Source organism: Mesocricetus auratus, unplaced genomic scaffold (assembly GCF_017639785.1).
Source record: "Mesocricetus auratus isolate SY011 unplaced genomic scaffold, BCM_Maur_2.0 Super-Scaffold_100051, whole genome shotgun sequence".
NCBI classification, from domain to species: Eukaryota; Metazoa; Chordata; class Mammalia; order Rodentia; family Cricetidae; genus Mesocricetus; species Mesocricetus auratus.
The window spans coordinates 1282462-1309562 of record NW_024429228.1 but is presented as its reverse complement, the minus strand read 5'-3'; the positions used below and the strand labels follow the sequence as shown (position 1 = coordinate 1309562).

Below are 27101 nucleotides of genomic sequence, written 5' to 3'. Positions count from 1 at the left end.
AACCCCCTGTGGATCCCTGAAAGACTCACTCGAAGAGCTCCTTCACAACTCCAGAATAAGAAGGATGGAGGCCAAGTGGGTGATGAAGACTCTCCTACTCGGGATGATGGTTCCTAGTATGATGGGAGAGTTACGGTGGGCCATCATGTCTACCTTCCCCCTACCGATGCCAGTGATGCAGAATGCCCAGGTGTTCCCTAGATTTTTCACAACTAATAGAGAGTTGGGGCTTGCCTTTTTGCCTTTAGATCCTCAGATACAGAGTTTTCAGGATGAGAGAACCTTGTCATTAGTAGGAAGCTTGTGCTTTACTGTGATTTCTTCATTAAAGGATAATTTTATTCATATGGATCCAGAAAGATCTAATGCTAATCCTTTTGAATTAATGGAAGCTGTACTGATCTTTCTCCTATGATAGTGAGAAGGGACAGATTACTTTTGATTGGAAAGGGGCATTAGGCAACAGTCTGAGTGAGGGACAGAGCTCTGGATCATCTGATTGGTCCTCCTCCAATGTTAAGTATACCCCTTTTAAGAGAACTAATTATTCAGCTGCCCTTTATTTGGGTTGTGAGTAATGATACCTTAGGTAAGAATCAGAAAGAAATAAATTGTTCTGCTTAGAATTGTTTTTATGCATTATGCTGGGATGCTATTAAGCACCCTTTTGCTTTGGTAATGCGCATGCCTCGATTTATTCCAGCTCCTGTTGAGACGCCAAGTAATTTGAGTTTGTTTAGGGAAAAGCGAGATTTTTGGGATCTCTGCTATTATTGTGGGCCTGATAGCCACCGCCGCGGTTACTGCTTCGGTTACCGCCTCGGCCCTTGCACTTTCTGCCACTGTGCAGACAACTCAAACCATTAATGAACTATAGGCCACTGTGACCATGGTCCTAGATAAACAGGCCACTGCCAATTCTCAGATACAAGGAGGCCTGATGTTGGTAAACCAACAGATTAATTTGGTTCAGGAACAATTGGATATATTGTGGCAGATGGCCAAATTGGGATGTGAACAAAGTTGCCTGGCCTTTGTGTCACTTAGTACAATATGAGAATTTTACAAGAGCAGCTAACCTGTCAAAAGCTCTGTCTCAACATTTATTACAGAATTGGACTTTTGAGTTTGAGCAGACACTCCGTGAGTTGAGAATGGCGATCCTGCAAGTGAATTCGACGCATCTGGATCTTTCTCTGATGGAAGACCTCTCCCCTGGATTTCATCTGCATTTTCTTATTTTAAGGAATGGGTAGGGGTAGGATCATTTAGCCTAGTTCTCTGCTGTGGAATAGTGTTGATGCTTTGGATGGTGTGTACGCTCAGAGCCCAAACAAAAGGAGAAAGTGGTGGTGGCACAAGCACTTGCTGCCTTAGAACACGGAGCATCCCCTGACATTTGGTTAACCATGTTAAAGCAATAGGTCGCTGGCCTCCCAGCTCTTGCACCCCACGAGGCTAGTCTCATTGCACGGGATAGAGTGGGTAGGCTTCAGCAGCCCAAGGAGTTGCAAGGCTAAGCACTGCACAGGAGAGGTCTGCGGTATAACGACTTTCTCCTGGGAGATAAGTCATCTTGCATGAAGGTTCTATGTCATGATCTCCTTCCCCCAGAAAAAAGACATCGGACTGGTCAGGACTTCCTCTGGGGATAAGACCCTGGAGAGGAGCTTTGTACATGTTCCGAATTTGCACATGGGGATTTGACCTCTATCTCCACTCCAAAGTTGTGGGTGTCCTATTGCTTCAAAAATAAATGAATAGGGGGAGATGTGAGGAGCCGCCCTCGCTATCGCTATTGCCGTTAGAAGATGGCGCTGACATCCACTGTCAGTTGGAGTTAACTGTCGCTGTCAGTTGGAGTTAACTGTCGCTGTCAGTTGGAGTTAACTGTCGCTGTCAGTTGGAGTTAACTGTCGCTGTCAGTTAGAGTTAACTGTCGCTGTCAGTTGGAGTTAACCGTTTAAACTGTGCCTCTCCCGTGACGTCATCTGGGGTGATGTGCAAACCACCAATCCCAGCTCTACACATCTCACTCGGAGCTCCTAGGCTTATATAAGGGGCTGGGTTTCTTAGCTTGGGGTCTCCCTCTAAGAAGCTGATCATCTATCTCTCAAGATGCATTAAAGCTTTACTGCAGAAGGATCCGAGTGTTCTGCGTCGTTCTTGCTGGCGAGACGGTAGCGCGGGACACTCCTCCTCTTCTATCTCCTCCTCCTCCTCCTCTTCTAGACTAACATTTTCAACCGCCATATGAGAAAAACACAATGTGACGACGTTCTTGTCTTTCTGTCTGGCTTACCTCAGTTAACATAGTGTCCTCTAGAACCATTCATTTTGTACAGAATAATTCACTCTGAGTTTTATATAATTGTTCCTACGGTTCCTTTTTAACTTCTACTTTTTTAATTTTTCAGGTCTCAGCCAGGTTCCAAGGAGACACTTAAATCCAAAGAAAATACAAGGGAAGCTCATTTTAACTAAGGTTCAGTTTCTTTTAAAGTGCGCATTACTTAACACAATTCTAATATACAGTGGTTTTCATAGACTATATTCAGAATGATCAATTGAACAAATTTCTCCCACCAAGTTCTGTGAAGGAGTTAGATCGACGACATTTATGTTCTTCTAGAAGGAGACAGACAATGCACTATTAATTAGATAAAAAAATAAGTTTATAAAATAAATCCACCCTATTAAGAGTTACTAAGATTAGGCAATGTGATCAAAATTACCAGAATGGATGGGGTCCTAAGGTGGTCTTGGAAGACCTTTCTGATGTAGTGACTTCAGTGAGGCAAAGGCAATGACCAGAAGGCTTCTGGAAGACCAATAGGCCTGTTCAAGGTCCACCTTCTTGTCCCAGGACAGTGAACACATTATCTTGCACAGCAAGAGGGACCATGAGAGTCAAGGGGGAGACTATGCTGAATCACTTGAGCGGGTTCTGTCTGATAACATCTGTCTTTATAAGAGGCAGGCAAGAAGCCATATGAGGTTGGCGGGATGGCCAGGGAATACAAGCAGCCTCCAAAAGGTTGGGCCAAAAGATCACAGTGGCCTAAGGTACTTGCTGCCAAGCTCAGCAACCCCAGTCTAATGCCTGGGACCCCTGTGGCGGAAGGAGAAGCCAAGTTATCCTCTGACCTCTGCATATACTTAAAAATGTTTTGAAAAGAAAAGCCTCCCAAAGGAACACAGTACAGACGATACTTTCCAGTTAGCTTTATAAGATCCTCCAGAACCGTAAAACAAAAAGAAAAAGAAAAGGAAATAAAAGACACTAAGTTTTGTTTTTGTTTTTTGTTTTTTGGAGACAGAGTTTCTCTGTATTGGTTTAGAGGCTGTCCTGGAACTGGCTTTGTAGACCAGGCTGGTCTCGAACTCACAGAGATCCGCCTGCCTCTGCCTCCTGAGTGCTGGGATTAAAGGCATGCGCCACCAATGCCCGGCCTGCAGCAGAGAACTGATACAGAGTCCTTGGCACTGCTTTCAAACTGTTAGAAAACAGCTCCAATAGGTTCATCATTTTCCTCCATGGCTGGATTAAAATCAAGGTATGCAGAGTTGCAAGATCACGAGGATCAAATCCCACAGGCAGGCCTTCAAGAATTCTTAGCTTTTGTGCTGCTATAACAAAACACATTGACACCAGGCAATGGATAAAAATACAGGTTTATGGTGTTCACAATTCTGATGGGGGAAAAGTCCAAATGGCCTGACACCTGTGTCCTCAAGAGTCCTGAGCTGTAACACATGGTGAAGAGGCAGAAAAGGAGCCTGCAACACACAGAAGGGGACAAAGGTATGGGATGGCCTCATTTTATAGAAACCCCCATGGATCAGGCATGACAGCATACAGCTTTAACCCAAAAACCAAAATGTAAGTGGATCTCTATGAGTTTGGGGCCTGGTCTGCAAGGAAGTTCCAGGCCAGCCAGAGCTGCTCAGTGAGACCCTGTCTCAAAAACAAAACAAAGCACCCTCAGGAGAACTAGCATGAATCTGGCCACACTATGCTTACAACCTAATTAGCTGCCACCAGGCCCTACATTTCTCATGACCTCAGCACCACCAGTGTGGGGGCCATACTTCCAGTTCATAAAACTTTGAGTCAAACATCATCCAACCACAATACCAAGGAACCAAACTTATAGTAAAATATGTGCAAGCGTAATTTCTTTGCATTCTGTGTGGTGTTCTAGCATTGAGGGACTGACTTCATATGTCTAGTATATAAGTAATCCAAAGAGAAGAAACAGATACTTCCTTAGGTTACTCTGCAGAAGTAAGACATTAAGTAGATTACACTGGATTCCTATAGCATTAGCACTGGATTCCCATAGTATTAAAAGACCAGCTTATAAATCTGTGGAACTGTAAGTATCAGTATGAGGCAGGATCATTCTCAACTTTAAACTTAAACCTTGCTTTCTAAAGTTGAAAGTGCTTGAGAAGAAAAGTCTAGCGTAATACGGGACTTCCTTTGAGGGAGGAGAAAGGAGTCAATGTATACTATCAACCTAGTAGCTTTACATTGAAGAAGAAAAGGCAGGAATAGCAGACGTCCTGTGTGTGGCTTAGTGGACAGATGCATTCTCCCCATGAGCAAGGGTCGGGGCTCAACCTCCAGCCTGCCCTCCCCACCAAAGAGAAGGAGGATAAGAGGAAGAGGAAAGGGAGGAAGAGGAGGAGGAGGAGGAGGAAGAGGAGGAAGGAAATGATAATGACTATAATGACTATATCTGAGGGATATTTGGAAATAAAATCTTATAAAAAACGCACCTCTTCAAATTATTATGTAAGAACAAATCATGTGCCGGGCGGTGGTGGCGCACGCCTTTAATCCCAGCACTCGGGAGGCAGAGGCAGGCGGATCTCTGTGAGTTCGAGGCCGGGCTGGACCGATAGCCTCCAAAACAATACAGAGAAACCCTGTCTCGTAAACACCAAAAAAAAAAAAAAAAAAAAAAAAAAAGAACAAATCATGTTTTGTTTGTTTTTTTCCTTTTTTTCTTTCTTTCTTTCTTTGTTGGCACTGCGGACTGAAGCAGGGCTTTGCACAAGCTAGGCAAGAATTCTACCACCTACATCCCCACTACTTCATTTATTATTTTGAAAGCTGTTAAACACGTCAGTGTTACAGAATAATATCGGAGTCTTAGAACTCAAATAATAGGATGCTTTTATTTTACAAACAGAAAGGATGAGGCATGTATGAGCAAAAGTCATTTCCAAGTACACCAGTTGGTGGCAGGCCAGGAGTCTAGCTCCCAGAAGGCCTCTCCACCACACGTCAGCTCCTCTCTGTCATTCTGTGGTTTGGCGTGTAGGAAGGATTTCATGGTTTCTGGTGAGTGCTTATTGTGATAGCAACATCTTTGGAGATATGAGAAAGCTCTGGGCTGCGTGTTTTAGAGGCTACAGAAAGGAACTCAAATGAATAATGAGCTTTGGACTTCTGCTTTAGAGCTCCATTTTTATTAGGAAAGTCAAAATCACCTCATTTGACACATCAAGCATGTTGTAAGGCCAGTCTAATTACAAGCTTAGAAACTGAGAACTACAGTTAAAAATAAAAAATGGATATCTTTTCAATAGCAAAATTTATAGAAGTTGTGAAACAATAGATGCAGAAGGAAAATGCAATAACATTTTTCAATCTATCCAGATGGTAAGAAATCCTAATAGAACAGTGTAATTACATAAGGTTAATTTTAATTTCTAATTTCAAAAATGAATCATAGAATTGTAGGACCTATGGAACTTGATATGGTCTCCAGATTGAGACCTGTTCATTATTCACAGAAACAGCCAAAATTTAAATACGAAGTTAATATAACACCACGTTCCCTACAAATTCAGCTTCTTAGCAGCCTGTCCTCTTCTCTTAACACAGTCTAGAGTCAGCAAACCAGAACCAACCCACATATGCCAGAGGTTAAAAATTCATTTTTCAAGATTGCCTTATTAGTAACTTTTTTAAAAAAGGAAACTAACACTAAAACATTCCTGGCTGCAAAATCAGAAATTTGACAAAACAAAGGTTCTCAACTTCAACCTAAAAACAAATCATTGACTAGTAGTGGACTGGGAAGATTACCAAGCATTTGTATTGTGCAACACAACTGTAAAAGAAACTGACATTATTAAAAAGAAGAATTTAAGTACACAGCAGAACCTTTAGTGACTCTTGCTTCCTGAGTACTGTGTCACGTGAATGCCAACACAGAAGGGATTCATTCCTGCAAGCCTAAGATCCTCAACTTTAATAATGGACAAACCACCAATAGCAATAGGTACATATCAGCCCTGTTTTGACACCATAGACAATAGCCTCTCTGACGCCCTACTCAGTACCCCATGGCCTCAATTAAACTTTCATCGGAAGACAGAGACTAAAACTCAGATTCACCAAGAATGCTATGCCACATGAGTAAGAGTAGCCTGGCAGCTAAGACATAGGACACTCATGTGGAGAACTGTGCTACCAGGCATTAGCTGGAGAGTATGCTAACACAATATGCATAACAAATAAATTATATCATTAATATTTTTGTGTTGATGACTCTGATAAATACAGCTCTGTTGTCTATCTGGACAACTCAATTGTGCCCATAGTTTTCATGAGCTCTGTCATAAATTGCATCTAACTTACACATTATTTTTAACCAAGCTGTTCTTTAAATCCAGCCATCTGCAAAACTGTGCCTGCCAGTAGGTTATTTAGGACAAAATGATCAACAACAGCAAGCATGCTCTTGAGAGGGAACTTTAAAGAGCTAATCTGGGTTGGAATCCTGGGTCTTTCACTTACAAGTGAATAGACTACAGCGAGTCTTTTAGAGTCCCTGACCTAAAAGTGTTCATCTCTGCAAGAGCAGAAGCAGTAATGCACACTCTGTGGACCTGTTACAAGGCAGTGGGTCCACGCAGCCTTTAGAGCGCTAACCACAGTGAAGCCTGTGAAGGGTGGGGACTGGGTGGGGAACTGGGGGAGTAGAGGAGGGAGAGGGAGCTGAGATTGACATATGAAGCAACCTTGTTTCTAATTTTAAAAAAAGTCGGCGGGCGATGATGGTGTTGCACGCCTTTAATCCCAGTACTCGGGAGGCAGAGGCGGGCGGATCTCTGGAGACCAGCCTGGTCTACAAGAGCGAGTTCCAGGACAGCCTCCAAAGCCACAGAGAAACCCTGTCTCAAAAAACCAAAAAAAAAAAAAGAATTATCATTCTAAACTCATCTAAGAAATGCAGACTGGGCTGGTTTAACCACCAGAAACAGTTGACCTGAACAAGGGGGAGCTCATGGACCCCAGATTGTTGGCTGTGTGGAAAGCATGGTACTGACCCAGACCCCCTGAATGTGGGTGTCAGTGAGGAAGCCTTGGTAATCTATGGGGCCTTAGGTAGTATTTATCCTTTGGGTAGTATTTATCCCTGACTTTGAGTGCCCATCCCACAATGAGAGATGGACTCTCACTCTGGACTCTTGGGGGAGGGTCTAGGCCCTGCCCTGGATGAAATGACAGACTATGGACACCCCCATGGAGGGCCTCACTCTACCTAGGGATCGGAGTAGAGATTGGGTGAGGGACTGGGGGACCTGGTGGGGAAGGATGGGGAGGAGGGGAGGGAGAGGGAGCTGGGATTGACATGCGAAACAAGCTTGTTTATAACTTAAATTTTAAAAAAAAGGAAATGCAGTTTATCCTGAGAGCACCAAGAATGTCTTGGTGGTAACAGATACTCAATACACAGAATTTTCCAACCCTTCCCTTTGTTATTTATGGAACATCTATAACAAAAATTCACCTTTGGAAACTGATGATCCACACCTACTTACTGATTTGCTAAATATAACTTTTTTGTTCTCTTGACAGAGTTTCACTACCTATTCCTAGCAGGCTTTGAAATCGCTATACAGCCCAAGCTAACTTCAAATCCACAGCAATACCCCTGCTTTAACTCCCATCCTGAGACCACAAGATTACGACACATTCAACTCTTCCATGTGTTTCTTACAACCAACACATATGTGTTCTCCTGAAAACTTTCTACCTAAACTTCTGTTGAATTCGACCAAAACAACGGAAGCTTTCAAGTTTTTATTTAAGGACGAGAAGGAGGAGGGAGTGGGAGCTGGCTACGACTTGGGGTCGCATGAGGAACTCTGGTAAATAACATGGAAATTCCAGTCTTCGCCATTCTATTAAAAAAAAAAAAAAAAGAACTCAGATCAAGTTTATGGAGTGTCTTTGCTCCGTCTTCCCCGCTTTCCCAGGCAAACTTCAGTTCTTGTTGGCACTGTGCGTTGTGGGATTTTCTAACAAGTGATGTAAACATCATCTACTGCTCTTAGTTTGTGGTTTTCCTACTGAAGGACAGAGGTAATGTCGTGGAGATGTCAAATCAGATGACTTACTAGGAGGCCCTCCATCAGCCTTACACTCCCCTCCCCCATCCCCCGACTTCTGAGGGCGCTGACAGCCCTGGACTCTGTGACTTCCTGGATACTGAGGCCCTTTGTCCCAGTGCCCCCCCCCCCCGTTCAAGCAGTCGGGCAGAGTGTGCTGACCCTGGCACCAGCTCCCATTTTCTCATCACTCCGTTCAGGAAGCCAGGCAGCCTCATTACCTATTTATGCCTGAGCTATCTTCTGATAAATCAGTCTCTCCATCATCTTAGCCATTAGCTGCCCATTACTAGGCCTTTAATTTCAGGCCTGAACAAGAAAATGCTGACACATAATTCTGAAGGTCACAGGAGATGGTTAAGATCCTGAGTAGCCTGGGAACGACACTGGGCTGTAATTAAACCTGAGCATAAGGAACCCCAGGAAAAGCAGTGAACAAAATCCCTCAGGAGAAGCAGCAGGGGGAAACTGACATTCTTCCCCGGGGCAGGAAGGACCTGGAAGAAATGAGAAGAAGGCTCTTCCCACAGTGGGCTTGACATTTGATTTAGAGGGGGGTTAGGACAACTTCCCGAATTCTATCTTCTCCTCACATGTGAGAGCTGGAAACAGCCATAATTGTTGTGCTGTGAGAAAAACGAGAAAAACGTAAAAGGTTGTGTTTGCAGGGAAAAGACTTGTTGCAGAGAACACTGCATGTAGACAATGCTAAATAAAGACGGGGGGGGGGGGGACAGAGTGAGAAATTGAGTGAGCCCCGTTAAACTACCACACTCTGAAATGAATAATTAGTCGGTTGAGCCCAAACTTGTAAACAAGAGTTGTATCTGCCAGCTAGGTCACAATCTGTCCTGGAGGCGACTCCAGAAATGGGCCAGTTCTGGAGAGTAGAGCTCAGAATGGTGAGTTCCTCACATCAAGATTTATTTTGGCCCGCTCTATTCTATCTTTCTCTTGGATTTTGTTATTTCCTCTGCTTACTGATACTAGAGGTGCCTGAGAATTAAGATCACTTACACTGAGGGGATAACTCCAGCGTTTGCAGAAAGAAAAAAACAAAAACAAAAACAAAAAACTCAGGAATATCACTGAACAGAACCTCATGGTGAATGGCTGGCATGCACCAATTCTATTGCACTTTTTAGGAAACAAATTCCCATGGGGTTATCCTTGACTCACTCTTCTGTGTTTAGAAAATAAAGCTACATAACTCTAGAGTACTTTTTGCACAGGCCCACACACGCACGCACACACACACACACACACACATACACACACACACACACACACACACACACGGGTCTTCGAAGTGGTCTGCCCTCGTCTACACTGCCAATGAGACTCCTGGAGTTGTGTTCATCCATAGCCCTCCAGCGCCCAGCAGCTTTCTTCCCGCGATGAGAAATGATAGAAACAAGGGCCGCTGTAAAGTCCTCTGTTCTTTGTCTCCCAAGGGGTGGGATGAAGGCTGGGGGCAGGGTCCCAACAGTCACCTCAGTTACCCAATTACCACGGTAGTGGAAGGAGAGAATGAAAACTATGTGTGCATGTGTGTGTGCGTGTGTACATGCATGCATGCGTGTGAGAGCGAGGGGAGAGAGATCAAAATAGTAGCCATCTATACAAAAACATGCCTTAAAACATAGATGTATTGAACATAGCCACAACACAGCAAGGAACTAAAACAGTAAAGTATAACACATATCCAGCCCTAAAACGTAATCGATGGGTCTCCACACACTACCAGCTAGCATCTCCAAGCTGCTCTGAAGAGTGGCACTTTACCATTAAGTTAGAGGGGAAATGAATTGTCTGTCTGCCATACATGTTTAAAGGAGAACATAAATACTAATTTAAAAACTCATTTTACATATACTCTATCATATATGTAGGTCTGCTGCACAGTATTTTCAGAAATTCTACCGTTAAAAATATTAATGAAGGCAGGCATGCTGCTACATGCCCCAAATCTCAGCACAGGAAGACGAGACTGGCACAGGTTCCATGTGAGTTTAAGTTATATATTCAGTTCCAGGACAGCCTGCGTGAAAAGGGCTCCAATAAACAAAGTTTCACAGACGTGGTGTCAAAGATCTAAGCGATAGCAAAATAATGAAAGTATGCATTTGCATAATAAAAAAGAAAGAAACTCTAGAAAGTAATTTATTCACACTTCTCCTATTTACTGAAGTAGGTCATTACTGGCTTCGACCATAGAAAGATTAATCTGGTCACTTAACCCTTAGCACTAAACACTGTCCCTGAAAAAGCGAAATGCATTTTTAAAATATGCCAGGTGGTGGAGGCACACGCCTTTAATCCCAGAGACAGAGGCAGATGGATCTGAGGTTGAGGCCAGAGAAACCCTGTCTCAAAAAGCCAAACAATAAAAATTAAAAATACAGAGTCTCGATGCTCTCTTGAAGTAGAAAACACTAAGAGATACAGTTTTAGGGAACACAAGAAAATTCTACAAATCAATTCACATCTCATAACACTTGTATATACATACATGTGAACATGCACACAGATTAGCGCAAGAAAAGCATATAGCCAACTATATACCTATATTTGGAAGAGGTAAATTCTGTAGCTTGCCGCGTCCACCTACAAAGAGCTGTAAATAAAAGGAATAACTAGTGCTCTAGATGAAGGAGAGATGAGAGCCTTAGGGGGGAAGGGGGCCCTAGGACATGCTCACAGGAAGTCAGAACTACGGGCCAGTACCCTGTTAGCTCTGAAAGACATCCTTTTCCAAGGGCACAGAGCCCATTATCCTCAAGATTTCTCATTAGCATCATGACCTCCCACCTGAACACGAAAGGAGAATGAAACTGTTAGCCTGACCATTCTTCACTTCTGACATGAACTCAGCCTGTAACTGAAACAATTTCCTGTCAAAGGTTGGTGGAATGTGGGCAACAACCGTCAGAAACAGACAGGAAAACCAAATAAAATAATTGGGAGCCACAGCCTCCTTAGCGCAGGCAGGATGGTGGACCTGCTGAGCCCAGAGCTGGACGGGAGCCATTTTCTCTGTCTGCACAGATGCCAAGACTTAACCAACTGCACATACACAGAGTCTGAGATATTGCTTGCTGTCTTTCCATTGTTAAAAAGTCAAATAAACTATGCTCCCTAGTTCTTGCCTCTCCACGAGGCAAATTAGAGTAATTTTGATGAGGACTCCAATCATATGACATACTGAGTTAAAAGGAGGATTCCTAAAGGGTAAAACCAAGTTGGGTTTTACGACAGTTTATTTCTTGTTGCTCTATGCAAATGAGCACTTTAAAACAGCACGGAGGTCACGTTTCATCTAAACTTATTAAATCCTCCCAGGGAGATGTATTCCCTTCTCAAAATCATAGGTAGCCTCTCTGTACCTCCCCCACTGAGTTTCTCAGAAATTGCCTCCTGGCAAAGGCTCCTGACTCCACATTGCCCAGACCAGCATCCTCAGCAAACTGCCACTGCACCATCTCTGTCCTTCTCTGACCTTCCAGAATGTTCCACCATCTTCCTCACGACCAGCAAGCCTGAATGCAAGGTATGCCAGGGTCTACATGGAAACCACAGTAGACTCTGAGGAAGACAAGGCCCTACCCGCTGACTTCTATTGTCTGAAAAGGCATGTTTATGTTATGCAAGGCAGTAGCATAACCCAGTTTCTAAAACTGTTTGGCCCCAAAGAGCTTCCTTCTGTACGATAACTAAGACAGGCTGTATTGTAGCTGCAGTTGGGACTCCAGATCCTACAGCCACATTTCCTGCTTGATTTCAAGCTCCATCCCTTCCTACAATGAGTGATCTTGGGTAAGTATTGACGCTTTCTATGCCTCAGGCTTCATATTTATCAAGTGGCAACCTCTAAGATGCCATAAAGACTGAACAGGTTTAAATGCAGCAAAAGACTAAGCATATGTGAACAAAATTTCTTCTGGAATCACTGGTCAGTCTATTTTTGCCGCTAGCTGGCAATCCTTCTAGTCTCTGTCTGAGAGATTCATATCATTTGGCTGCACAATCTTCCACTCCCGACACAGTACCAAGCGCCTCTGTGCCCCAAGTGCTCGCAATCCTGCTGGGCAGAGTACCACTCACTTAAAATTTCCACTCTGACAACTGTTATGGGATGATGATTTGAAGACACGTTGTTTCATAAGTAGCGATTAGCCAGAAGTCAGAAGTCCTTCTCAGGACTACAGTAAATGCTGCCTCCATGTAAACTACTGCGCTGGTTTGTTACTTAGTAGTTATAAGCAACACCGTTGTGGTAGAGAGTATAGTCCTGGTGGGCATACGCATTCTACTTACTCAGACTGAAAATGTCATTAGTGCCGTAACATTTGCTATTGAGTTCAGTAGTGATTCAACTGCATGACTTGTATTATGCGTTATCTACAGGACAGGGGAAGAGGGTGGAAAGCTGGGTTCTAGGGAGCTTCAAAGAGTTATGTGATTCATTCTTCCATTGTGAAATTGATGGATGAGTCTGTTTTATATAGTTTTGTTTTTAATCTGTTTGTTCAGTTTCTGGTGGTCGGGATTGAATGCTGGGCCTTGTACACACTGGGCACACGCTCTACCATTAAGCTATGCCCCTGCTTAAATTCTTCGGACAGTTTCTCTACTTGTATTTCAATCTGTTCCAATGCTGAATCATCTTGCTTTCCCTCTTAGACAGCTAATAAAAGTCTCTTAATTCAGTTTATGTCTGCTTCCTCCCTTTGTGAAACAGAATATGTTCAAAGGTGAGTTGGAAGCCTCCTTCTCATCTTCTCTGCACAGTAAGAAGTATATGCTACTTAATAAGCTCTTACAGCAAGTTAGCACTGAAAGATCTACAAACACAAAGGGAAGCTTATGGCAATGCCTATGTTAACCATAAAATTTAAGTACATAAAGAGCACAAAAATAATACGACTACACAGAGAAGAACCCACAAGTATTATGTTGTGAAACTGGGACACAAGAAAGGGACTTACCTCCAGAGACACTAGTGAACATCTACCTGGACTTCCTTGGTATGCAGTATTCTAAGATTACAGAGATGAAACTAAAAATAGGTCTAGCAATAAGAATTATTCCACATGCCATCCTCCAGCCACAGATAAGGATAATCACAAATCCCATACCCCAGTAAGACTTTTCCTGCTAGCTGTGGTGGCACACATCTGTATTTCCAAGAGTCAGCAGGTAGAAGCAAGAGCATCAACAAAAGATTGAGTCTGGCCTGGGCTGTGAGTTCCAGGCCAACCAGGAGCAAATATCAAGGGCCTATCATAAAACAAATATTTTCCCCTCCCACCTTCTCTCCATGTGTGTGGGGTGGTGGCTGGGGGTGATAGTCTGTCTTCTTGCTTGTTTGCTTTTTGTTTTTGAGACAAAGTCTCACTCTTTAGTTCTGACCCAGAACTCTCCATGCAGATAAGGCTGGCCTTGAACTCACAGAAATCTGCCAGCCTTGGCCTCCTGAGGACTAGGATTAAAAGCTGTGCCACTACTCCTGACAAGCACCTTCTTTAGAATAGCCATCTTGCTACTGACAGACACATTTAAGCCTTGGCGTCATCCTACTGGCCACGCTACTGGAATGCTACCCTTGGATGCCTGTGTGACTCATTTCCCACTTTCCCATGTCTTCTCTGAGGACTCGTGGACCACCCTACTAACAATCACAGTGTGAGAGCTGAGCATCACCGCAGTGGCAGAGTGCTTGCCAAACATGCACACGTCCTAAATGCAATCTCCAACACTAAAAGCGAGATTACAGCCAATGTCTTCACGCTACGCTACCATCCCAAGACTGCCATGCTATTTTCCCTCCCACAGCATTGCCTATGGGCTAATACACCTGCTAACATATGGACCTCAAAAATGAAAAGTAGTCACTGACATAATCCAAGAGCCCGGAACAATTCCTGTTATAAGTACATCCTGGGTATGCATCAATGAAGTGAATTAAATGGATGTCAGTTCACATACCAAGTCATAAAAGGAATTATCACACACATGCACACAGACATACACACACATATGTGCATATGTTGTTGTGAAATAACAGAGAACCAATGGCACATGACTATGTTCCCATTACTCAGGAAACTGAGGCAGGAGGGCTGCAGGAAGGTTGAGGTCAGCCTGCATGATAAAGCAAGCACTAGGCTAGCCAAGGAAACATAGCAAGATCTCGTCAAAAAAAAAAAAAAGGAAAATTTTCGTTGTACACTGCAGAGCTGTCAAGTTGACACATTGTGCAAAAAAGGAAGAAGACTCCAAGTCTATTTCATACTTTCTAATCTCAGTTCTCATATTTTACAAGGATAAAAGGAGAAAGAGACAAACCAAGAATCTGCAATTCTAGTGACAACATGCTGCGATTACAGGGACTATGAGAAGGTTAATGGCTCAGACATGACTGACAAACCCAACCACACCAGGGATAAAAGCGCACAGAAAGAAGTCATGTCTCTCTTCAAGTGAAATGTAAGGCAAAATCCTGACCCAAGGCCTCTCACAGAGCTGAAACATCTCACCACACATGCACATGCACGCGCACGTGCATGCACGCACACACACACACCGCACACCGCACACATGCACACGAGGACACACACACACACACACCAGAACCAGCAGCAGTAACAATACTAGGCACATTTGAAGCTTTCATCCTGAGCACTTGCTGCCGTGAACATATGAGGCTAAAAGAAAAACATACGGGCCTTTTCTAACCTAATTATTTCTTAAGGGGAAATAACACAAATAATTAACTCTGGAATAACAGATTTGGAAAAGAATGTTTGTTGAAAACTGCTAGAAATCTGGGAACACATGCTTGATTGATTAAGTGTTGAAATATTTATTAAATACGAGAATCCACTGCAAGAAAACGGAACTGGCTCAGATAAAGGCTGCATCCAACACTGGCCCTGAGCCCTGTGGATGAGAAGCCGAGCTGGGGAATGAGGGTCTAAGGAGCATGCGGCAGCACCTACGGATGCTGCTGTGATAAAGACTGGGAAGCCACACCCCCAGAGGAGGAAAACTGCACACTGAAGATGACTACACGCTTACCAAGAGCTGCATTTTTTAAAGGCTAAACTACACATTTAAAGGGGGAAATTTTCTTATGGTATAGGAATTGTTTCACAACCATGTTGTTATTTTGAAAGTAAATAAATAACTGAAAGAAAACTCCAGGGACTGATGCCAAGTGCAGCAATAGAGTGCCCAGTGTCACCCCACCCCACCCCACCCCATCCCATAGAGTGCCCAGTGTCACCCCACCCCACCCCACCCCATCCCATCCCATAGAGTGCCCAGTGTCACGTCACCCCACCCCATCCCACCCCATCCCATAGAGTGCCCAGTGTCACATCACCCCACCCCACCCCACCCCATCCCACCCCATCCCATAGAGTGCCCAGTGTCACGTCACCCCACCCCACCCTACCCCACCCCACCCCCACCCAGGGCTGCAATTTGGGCTTCCTCTAAAAAGGAAAAAGCTATAAAATCACCATAATGTATCATGGCCAGGGGTTTAAGAACTGTGAAGTCAAACGCGGAAAAACAGAAAGCATCTTACTGCACGTAGCAAGGTAACCGTTTTATGGCACATATTTTGCTCCGTGGCATGCTCCGATTTCCACAGGTGCACAAGAAATCTTTTACGAAAATATTCATAGCATCACCACTCATAACGAAAAACATTTAATTAATACAAATGTTCATCGAGACAATGAGTAAATAATTGAGTATCACACAGCAATGAAAAGGAATGAAGTACACAAGCTATAACATGGACCAACGTTGCAAACATGACGCTAAGTCAAAGAAGTGACGTTTGTTTGAGGCATCTAGAGTGGGCAAATCTATAGAAACAAAACGCTGTTTAAAGGGGGGGGGCCACTGAGATGGTGTGTCAGGTAAAGGCACTTACCACCAAAGGTCGATGACCTGAGTTTAACCCTCAGGACCCACAAAGTGAAAGGAGACACCCAAACCCTGTGACCTCCACAGGCGTAGCATGCCACACGTGAGCCTACACAACTCTAAATAAACAGAGTGTAAATACATGTGTGCACATATATATTTATAAGTAAAACAAGAATTCCTTTGTTTCTGAGATTATCAAAGGTTACCTGAAGTCCCAAAGATAGATAAGGAGTTTATTTCTTTAGAATGGTGTTTGAAGCCGGGTGTTGGTGGTGCCCGTCTTTAATCCCAGCACTCAGGAGGCAGAGGCAGGAGCATCTCTGTGAGTTCGAGGCCAGCCTGGTCTGCAGAGTTAGTTCCAGGACAGCCTCCAAAACAATACAGAGAAACCCTGTCTCGAAAAACCAAAAAAAAAAAAAATTAAATTTACATATTATTTCTAAATTTCATAATATGTCTGAATTTTTTTTTTTTTTTTTGGTTTTTACGAGACAGGGTTTCTGCCTCCCGAGTGCTGGGATTAAAGGCGTGCGCCACCACCGCCCGGCTTGAATCTTATACATATTTGAATTACTTAATGGCATGTAATTAATTCATGTTAAAGTATATAACTAACTAGTTTCAAATAGCATATTTTCATAAAACAAAGAGAGATTAGAAAATGTTAAAACAAAATATTAAGACAGGAATTATCAGGAGCTTAACTCCAGTTTAAAAAAAAAAAACTAAGAATGGCCTTAGTTTAAAATTGCAGCTAAAAATTAAAGAATAACCTAATGCTTAGGGAAATTCTCACCTGAATATGTCGCATGAACTCAAATCTATCAAAAGTGCTATATGACACTCTTGCCAAAGCCTCACATCATTGTCTCAAAGAAAATGCTGCTCATGGCAGCAAATGACAAAGTCTGGTGAATAAATTCAGCCACAAAGGTTAAATAGCTTGGATTTATCTTTGCTAGGAGAGACAGGGCTATAAACTGGCATGAGTGATTGTGTCATGGTGATTAAAGTAGCCATGAGACAGATAGACAGCTTTATGTGGCGGAATGCCAGCAGGCTCACTAAGGTCCAAATTCCCGCCACTTCCTCTGCACCCTGTGCCCTCGGCAGCACGCTCTGACTCGTCTGGTAAGTTCCGCCTTCGGGTCCGGGCAAGGATTCTGATTTCAGTTCACAGGGACACTGTACAGGTATTCAGAGAACCAAGGCCTTTGGGGTTTTTAGTGACTGACCTTAATTTTGATTCCAAGGTTCGTGTTTAGCAAACAGGAGCCTGTGTTCAGCCGGGTTGGCCCACATGGGCCCTGGGAGTGCTTCTGTTCCCCATGAGGACTAAATCTGTGGTTCCGCCAGAACAGCTCTCACCCTTTCCTCCCTTCCTTCTTCCTCTGTCTTTTTACAGTTCCTCAGGTAAGAGGGCTGCATCATCCTCTCCCGGGCACACTGGGATGACCCCACATAACTTTTCAGCCAGCTGTCTCCCTTCCTATTCCGCCAGACTACCCCATATTAATAAAGTCAGATTATGCATAGCCCTGGCGGTCACTTGTACCTGCTGACGATCCACAATTGTGTTTCTAACAGAACCCTGGCAGTACGCTCTACATGCATCAAAAACACAGCAGGGAATCTAAGGGAATCTGCGGAACCCGGCGGCGTGAGGAAGCTGGCCCTCTCCAGCATCCAAGGAAAGGAAGATGAAGAGAGCAGCTTTAGTTATCACCAGGAGCTGTCCATCAGCTCAGCCCCAGCATGCTAATCTTGCCAGTGGAGGACCAGCCTACCTAAAGAGCCAATGGGAAAAAAGTTAAAAGAACAGAAACCAGCAACCAGCCATAAAGCTACCCCACCAGGCAAAGTGAGAGGTGAGCCAAAAAAACTGCCAGCCCTAAGTTCTACTCCCCTGGGTAGATCATTATACAGTCAGCAGGCCTGGGTCCAGAAAACAATCATCCAATCAGTTCTGATCTTCACAGTTATCTACTGATCTTTACTCGAAACAAAGAAATGAAATGAATGAAAGGGCAGCTTCCGGAAGAGGTAAAACGCCCTGGTACAACCATAATTTTTTAAAAGGAGAAGAAATATATTTATTTAACCTGCTCACAACCTCTTAGACACAAACAACGAACAGGTTCCGGGGAAGAGACGACTGACTAAACGCTGAACTCCCTCTCTTTCCAATTAGAACTGCTGGTATTCCTGGATCATGATGCGAAATTTTTTATTTTATTTTCAAAATCCAGTTATATATAATAGTCTGTCTTGGAGAAGACAAGACAGATTTTTTTTAATCTTAAAAGGAACTAAAATCAGGAGTAAGAGGCAGTAGAAGTCTGGAGTCAGTTTTGATGTTAAGCAAAATAATTATAAGTTATCCAGAAAGTAAACCAATAAGGATTGGGAGTTCCTTAAAGAAATAATGTTGCTATATTTTAACACAGAAAAATGAGAAATCCATGATAAATTAGTAACAAAACTAATTACGGGAATTATTTTCCCATTTCTTCGCCTTTATTAAGCTATATGACTATGGGAAATATAATTTACTCACCTACAAAGTATGTATAATAGAATCTACCCCATCATTAAAAATAACGAATGCAAATCACTCATCACAGTGCTTAGAGTAAATGACATGTGTCTGGAAAAATGAACTCTTGTATTTTCAACTCTTTCTTCAAACTTTTTTCATTCTGGTACTTTTATTGCTAAAATAAACACATCCAACCAGATGTTCACAGAACTTATCACTTTAGTTATTATTTATCTGCTTTTATCTGAATGACTTGACATTTGGTACCCTTAAGCTATTAGTACTATAGGGACACAAGTGATACACTGCATCTTTTCTTTTTGTGGGGGATATATGAATATAGACCTCTCTTTAGTATCTAATGTCACTGTCACCAAAACTCTGACTACAAGGCATATGTAATTTTGATGTTGACTGCTGAATACTAAGAGTCGGGTTTACAATAAAAGATTATAACCATCAGAACAGTATCTACAGATGACTCCCTCAAGAGCTGCTTTTGGATGTCAACTGTCTACCATATATTCCATTATTTATGAAGATAGTAAAACTGAAGAATTCCAACTGTTCAGCAAATTTCTTCTAATAGTGTAACTAGATATAAGCACGGGTACTTTTGATGATTTTTGATGCATTAGAAGAAAAGTGTAACTCCAGTGGGGGAAAATAAAAGATACCTTTGATTCTGATGCCAAAGGTCATCAAAATGTCTTGAATGCCATCTAAAGTGGGTATTCAGCCAGTACAATGGAGTTGAACTTTCCAAGTTCAAATCTCCTCTTAGATTCTTTAAAGATGACAAGTTATGACCTACCACTGGACTTCTGTGGAGGTAATGTATATCAGGCACAAAGAAGTAGATTTGATACATAAAAGCAACCACAAAATTACCACATGTTAAATGTTTTACTCTGCAGCATACACAGTACACTGACATCTTTTTTTGTTTCCTTTTCCTTCCTGTTCCTCACCAGTCTCCCCAGTCTTTCCTTTTCTCCCCCATTCCACTTTGATGAGCATCTGCTTTCCCAGTGATGACTGTGACACACTCCTAGCTGTGGAGTGACGCCATGATACACACTCCTTTCTCAGTGAGTCGGGAGAAAAAGAACAGCTCTCTCTAAAACGGGCCCTAGAACAATCAAAAGAACACTTGGCATGTTCTACAGTATGCGACAGCAAATAGAGCTAAACATTCTTTACAAACTCACAAGCTCCTAGACTCACTCATGCTTGCTCTCCATATAGCTGTGAAGAAAATGACCAAAAACGGATTTTGTGGAATTTCATTGATAACTATATGTATATCTGAATATACACACACAAGTGTGTGTGTGTGCGTGTGTGTGTGTACATACAAACTGGGATATCAAATATAAAAAAAAGTAATGCCTGAATTAGGTTTCTTCTCTCATCTAGGATTCTATTACTATATTTATATAAGTTTGAATTAAGATTTAAAGGAAAGTCTGCACACTGGCTCAGCAAATAACAATCCTTGCTGCCAAGCCTGGTGACCTGAGTTCAATTCCCAGGACTTACATGGTGAAAGGAGAGAAATGACTCCCATCTGTTATCCTCTAACCTTCACATGTATGCTGTGTACATGCATGTGTGTACATATGTGTACATGTATGTGTGCACATATGTGTACACACACACATACTACATGGATGGATGGATGGATGGATGGATGGATGGATGGATGGATGGATGGATGGATGGGCGGGCAGGCGGGCGGATGGGCAGACAGACAGACAGACAGATGTAAAATTGAAAGAAGCTGATTTTTAAATATCAAGGGAAATTATCATTTTCATTTTTACTTTATTTAACTGTCACAGAAAATTCGTAGGTAAACAAAAATGCACCGCGAAACATCTCTTTCCTGCTGCGTATAGCCAAACTTTATTAACATTGAGCTGCCTAATTTAACAAATGCACATTTTAGAAAAAGCTATCTGTCCTATCCTGGCAAACAACCATCAAAGTTGTGACGCCTAGGAGACCTTCTCCACTGAGGAAGTTGTGCTGCAGCAGCTGACGAGCAAGCTGACGAGCACTCAGATGAAGCAGCACAATTAAGGGCAGCTCACCCATTCTACAGCATGCGCACAAATAGTCACAGAAAATAGACGACACCATTTGCCTTCTTGCCTTCATAAAACTGGAAAATTGTAGATCCACATCCTCATTGCCATATGACAATTCCTTAAAAAGGCACAACACCCAGAAGAGGAAAAAGCAGATCTTTTACTCACTGACAACAAACACTTCTGGTAGAAGAAATCGTGTTGTGTACAGAAATATAAAATATTGCTATAAAATAAATAGCGAAATTATAGGTAACTATGTAAAGAAAAGTAAGTTATCAGATAACCCATTTCTGATGCTATAGTAAATTTATGATGCTTAGCCAGCCAAAAGAGCAATCATTAACAATTATATCCTAAATAGCAGCTACAGAGTTATCAATATTAAACCATCAGTAAAAATCGGGAGATGATACCTTACAGAAACAGCTGAGAAAAAAATGTTAGTTTTACCTTACTATCCACAAACATGCAATTCTTTTATCATAAATACTGTCAAGACAGAAGAAAAACAGACACAATATTTTGAATATTCCAGAGCTATTTTCCCAAGCTTCGAACTACTTCAGATTTGTCAACCCCGAAGACAGCAAGGTTACCCACGATCAGCTGTGATTATTTTGACTATAATTTCTAGTATTTTATGGCATAATAAGCTTCTACAAGAACTGATCCTCCCACATACAATATGAATTAGCACACAATAGAATAACTCATCATGCAATAAACAAAAACTTCCCAATATCGACTTGTATCAATAAAGTCAACATTTCACACTGTCATCATTCAAAGTGAACCAAAATAAAACCTCTAAAATAAAAGCTTCATATTCCCACTTATGGGTGAAAGTTGAAATTAGCTCACATCAATAACAAAGGAAGCCTGACACTCACCTAGTCTTTGTGAGCTTGAAGAACAGAACCACTAGACTGCATAACTGACTACCATCCCTTGGTAGTCTTTGTGAGCTTGAAGAACAGAACCACTAGACTGCATAACTGACTACCATCCCTTGGTAAGTTACTAGAGCTTGTCAAGGAAAGGGTAATTTCTGAACTAATGTAAGTGGCCTATGAGGTCTCTTCTGTCTAAGGCTATTCAGATTCGCTGCATTATATAAACCTGAGTAATTTGTAACTTCAAGGAATGTGTTAAATTCAGGTAATTAGGGCATCATTTGCATTCAAATGTTGTCATAAAATTTCTAAGCAGTCTTCCAACTGCCCAGGGAAGTTATGGTTACTTAACAGACTCTTAGAGAGTCACTGTATGCCCAGTTGATCTGGATGCTTTGAAATGCTGCTCGTGCAGTGTTTTCAGTGTGCTTGGGGGCTTAGTCCTATAAGCTCAATAACACGAAATGCCATTTGCCAGTGAAGTAAATGAACAATTAAGCCTCCTCAGTCTTAGGAATTACAATGATTCTTCTGTGACGCTAGGACAAGACCATAGGATCATGAATTTAGCCAGCTAACCCTCCTTGCTGAATGATGCTTACTAAGCCTGCGGAACCAAGTCCCGACTCCTCAGAAAGTCAAGAACTTGCTGCAGCCGCCAGAAGCAGCCCTCTTTTCACACTGGTCTCCACGACTTCATCTGCAGTTAACAAAGACAAGTCCTGACTTCCACGTGTCTCTGCATCTGCTGTCCCTTCTGCTAGACATGCCCGATCCCTCTCTGTCATCTGGCCAATTCTTTAATTCATTCTCAGAATAGACAGCACCTCCCCCGAGAGCCCACTGACTGCTTGAGGGGTTAAGTGCTGGGCTTTCTGCTTCCACAGCCCTCTGTGATCACCTCAAGACTGAAGGACAAAGGGTAATTGTTCACCCACTCATTCATTCTCCCAGTTGTCTGTAAACCCCTTAAAGGCTAGAACTGTGTCTTTTATCTCTAAATCCCTGTGGCCTTGATTTATTTTAACATGCTAACTAGCAAGTGCTCAAGTGAATAAAATCCTTTTAATGAGTCAATAAATGAATTGCACACACACACACACACACACACACATACACGTGCCTTGTGAGCTCACAGGAAAAAAATTCATTCAGATATTATTTATGAAATACAAAGTGAGTTGCTAAAAAATAGCAGAGCTATATAAAACCAGCACAGTTCCAGGTGAAATTACAGCTCTCTAGAAATCAGAAATGCCTAACGGACAAGAAAACCCGTGAGTTTCCTTACTGGAGGAAATGTTGGGTATACAGCAATGAGTGGGTCTTGGCAATCCTGTCAGCTCTAAGTGGTGTCCTTCAGTTTAAGGACCCTGGTCAAGTACGCTGAGTTCCCAGCTGATGCGATACACTGTTTGCACCTTTAGATACCAAGGACAATTTGTCATAGTTATAAACAACATTACTTCCACTTCTGACTTCAATTAATAATCTATGCATTGGTACTTAACCTAAATTCTACTAAGTCATTTTCATCACACCAAACAATAGTCAGTTCTCTCAATTGTGAAGTTTACTTCAGCAGGGCCTAAGGTATCTTCTGCCCTGAGTGGAGAGGCCTAGATGAGTCAAAACATCTCAGAAGTGATATTCTAGAAACACTGAGACAGAAAAAAATAATAGCCTGTGTTTCAAAATTAGGGGTCTTTCACCAGCATGAAGAAGGGGTAGGCACTGGGGCCATGATCACATGATGCAGAGTCTGGTTTCCAGAGTCTGCTCCTCCTGCAGCTCTGAGTCCTCCTTCCTTCCCTTCCCCTCTAAGACTCGGGACCTGTCTTAATGCACTGCCTACATCAGCAAATTCCTGGCCATGGGAAACTCTATATAGAATGAAAGACCTCATGTCTTAATAAATAAATCACAAGAAAAATTAAAAACAACAAATAAAGGCACGAGCAGAAGAAACCATCCACTACACGAGACTTAACTAAGTATGTACTTCATTTCAGGTCTGGCTCAAAGTGAGAAAAAAATGTGCACATAAACTGTACACATATAAGCATATTTTTTGAAACAAATGAAAATTTTTCTGAAAGAATGGTTGCTTTATAGTATTAATTAATCTCATTTTTAACATGACAATTCAGGGTTACACTTATTTTAAAATAACCCTTTGCTTTCAGAGTTTCACTACTGAAAATTTTAATAGATAATATATCATCTGCATCACAGTGATTCAGAAAGGGGAAGAAGAAAAGGAGACAGACAAAACCAAGGTAGACTGTAGGTTACCAACCACTGAAGCTAGAGTTCATCATAATCCTCTGTCTAGTTTGGGTGTACCTGGATTTTTCTTTTTAAATAAAAGGCTACAAACATCAGAATATTCCTTCACAGGAATAATATTTATTAACCGAAAAATAAAACAGATTCCCTGCAGTTTTTCCATGGAAACAAGTCAAAATAAAAAAAGACATAGGCAATTGTCAAACATTAGTTCGGATGATATTATCCTTCATTAAGGGCTGGGCACATAAGGTTCTCTACTACAATAATCTAACTTCAATGGATACTACAAGTAACCCTGAATTTCTTCCCAGGTCAAAATGTTAATGAAGCCAATTATTTGGCTGCAAATTTAGACAAATATTTCTCAGTCCTTCCGTATCTCACATTCGAATAACTTAGTACATTAATACATTCCAACTATGATAGTGTCAAGGGTATTTTCGATGTGAAAATGTCCAGCGTATCTTCAGTAAAGTGTGCAACCATTTTCAACGACATGAGTTTCAGATGTACTTACAGACCAACAAACCATCAGTTTGACGCATACAAACAGAAAAACACTTACATGATCCCAAAAATATTGGCTGGAATTAGCCAGTAACTTCAAAATGATTTTCCATCATATCTATAGATGTTTGGCACTGATTTAAATGCAAGTATATTAGCTTGATCAACGCAATAAATTAGTTCTTTTTTAACAAATTATAGTGCTCAATAAATATAGCCCTAATTACAAATGGTGAAAAAGGTAGGCAGGACCGGTTTACAGAAAGCAGGAGTAGATGGGCATACCTCTGGTGTTCACACATCTAAGTGAGCAGGGGATTTTGCAGTGTAGTTTATTTTATTTTGGTTTCTTAGGGATGCCTAGCTTCCTTCTCTTCCCTTCTTTCTACTTATCTTGTGTCATAAAAGCCTTCTCTCAGAGTTAAAACAACGAAGATGGTGATGCAATCCTACCCAAACAGCATGCCCTACCGGTGCCGGTTTTGCTTGACTAAGGAGATAGGGTCTCCGCCTCTCGCCCCCTCGCCCAGGTTACTGAACTACTAGGAGCATCCACCGCCACCCCCTCAACCCCACCCCACCCCTTCTGCAAAACCCTGGGCTCTTGTCCTTTTTCGTCTCTTTTTCTCCTCCTTCCTGCACCAGGAGCATCATGCATGAGTCGCATTAGGACTGGGCTCTTTTCACCCTGCACACCGCGTCTCCACGGCAACCCTAAGCAAACGTGGGGCCATGGGCTGCGCCACGGGGACCACCTCCCTCACCCGCCGCTCACCTGCTGGCCACCAAGGTCGCCCCGCACCCGTGTGTTGAGCCGGTCGTGCCAAGTTTCGTCCTCGCCGCCCAGGCGGTAGATGAGACGCAGTGGCACGATGCTCTGGCGCTCCAGGAAGCGGTTTTCGTCCGCCCTCTCCAGCTCCCTCAGTGAGGCGTCTCCTTGCAGGCAGGCAGGAGGGCAAGAGGAAGTGGAGAGAAACGGCAAAAAAATATTTTAATTAAAATAAAATAATTACCCTGACCCAGAGTCCTTTACCCTGTAGTCCTACATCTCCCCTACGAAAATGCCCCCGCCTCCTCCCTCCCGGACCCCATCTGGGAAGGACGCAGAGACACCAGCTGGGAAGCTCTGGACCAGCGCATCAGAGAGCATCCCCGGGCCCAGAAAAAGGGCATCCCTTTTCCACTCTCCCCATTCTCCTCTTCTTCAAGTGAAAAAAAAGGGGGGGTGCATTTGACCCCCAGATTGCTGATGCATCCTCGAGCCCCCACACACACGTTTCAAAAAAAAAAAAAAAGAAAAGAAAAACCCCGCGCACTGTGCACTGTGCAAACGCGGATGCGGCTTTCTTAGGGCCCTGGAAGCCCGGGCAGCAGGGAACTTACCTGCCGGACCGCAGCGCACCAGAGGGCAGGTCCCCACGACGCAGAGCAGCCAGAAGGACGCGGCGGCCGCTGCTTGCATGGTGGCGGCGCTCAGCTGCTCGTGCCCCGACCGAGGGCTCCGGCTCCCCGCCGCCCCTTCCCGGCCCGCGCCGCTGCCGCTGCCGCAGCCGCCGCTGCCTCAGTGCTGCATTGTGCCTCGCGGGCGCTCCAGTAGCAGGGGCAGCGATCGAGCGCCGCATCGGGCGCCAGGCTGTAGCTAAGTGGCTCCTAGCGCCTCCCACTTCATCCCCAGGCGGAGGCCGGGGAGGGCGGCCAGCTCGGCGGGGAGCGGAGCTGGGTGCGCAGCGGGCCTGGTGCACTTGCCCCCCCACCCCCACCCCGCGCCGCACCCGGCGCGCACCGGAGTAGCTGGGAAATGTAGTTCCCTCCCCGCATCTCGCTGGTCTCCACAGCGACGCGACCGTCGCCACCGGGAGACTGCAGACCCCGGGAAGGAAAAGCGCAAAGGAGGCGTGAGGGACACCACCTGCAAGGTTGCATGCAGCAGGGCGGGAATTCGCCCCGTGGCGTCCACAAAGAGTCACGTCGTGGCTCACGAGTTAGTAGTGCTTGTGTTACCAAGCGACCGTGCCCTGGGTGCATGCCAAGTCAATCATTCCGCAGATAACAGATCCTACTATGTGTCGGGTGGTTGCAGAGGTAAAGGACGCGAGTGTGAGTCGCCGGCTTAATTGAGATGCGATTAAGAAAGGCCGTTTTGGTAAGAATTTGAGCGGGGTGGGGCGGGCGGGGATGAATGTTTTTTATTTGTATGGGTATTTTGCAGTGCAGGTGTGTCTGCGCACCATGTGTGTGCAGTACTGTTGGCAGCCAGAAGAGAGAGTTCCTGGGACTGGAATCCAACCCATGTCCTCTGGAGGAGCAGTCAGTATTTTAACACTGAGTCATGTCTCCATACACAAGCCATTTTTTAAAATTTTTTTATTTTATTTTATTTTATTTTGGGTACCCGGAGGAAAGTCATTATTAACC

The 27101-nt window shown here is 43.3% G+C and overlaps 1 protein-coding gene across 21 annotated transcripts in view; it reads right to left on the bottom strand.

Annotated features, from left to right (window-relative positions):
• Positions 1–26429, bottom strand: part of Adam22 (ADAM metallopeptidase domain 22) — a 226899-nt gene extending 200470 nt beyond the window's left edge. For 10 of the 21 annotated variants that reach the window (XM_040735857.1, XM_021235178.2, XM_040735859.1 and 7 more), the window contains exons 1-2: positions 26070–26428; positions 25462–25622 (exon numbers count right to left, since the gene is read on the bottom strand). In XM_040735857.1, the coding sequence (XP_040591791.1) occupies positions 25462–25622; positions 26070–26148 (240 nt within the window). In that variant the 5' untranslated portion in view covers positions 26149–26428. Of the gene's footprint in view, positions 1–25461; positions 25623–26069 lie in introns of all 21 variants that reach the window. The other 11 variants (XM_021235180.2, XM_040735861.1, XM_005083964.4 and 8 more) reach the window with 3 other exon arrangements.
• Between the last annotated feature and the right edge of the window lie 672 nt (positions 26430–27101).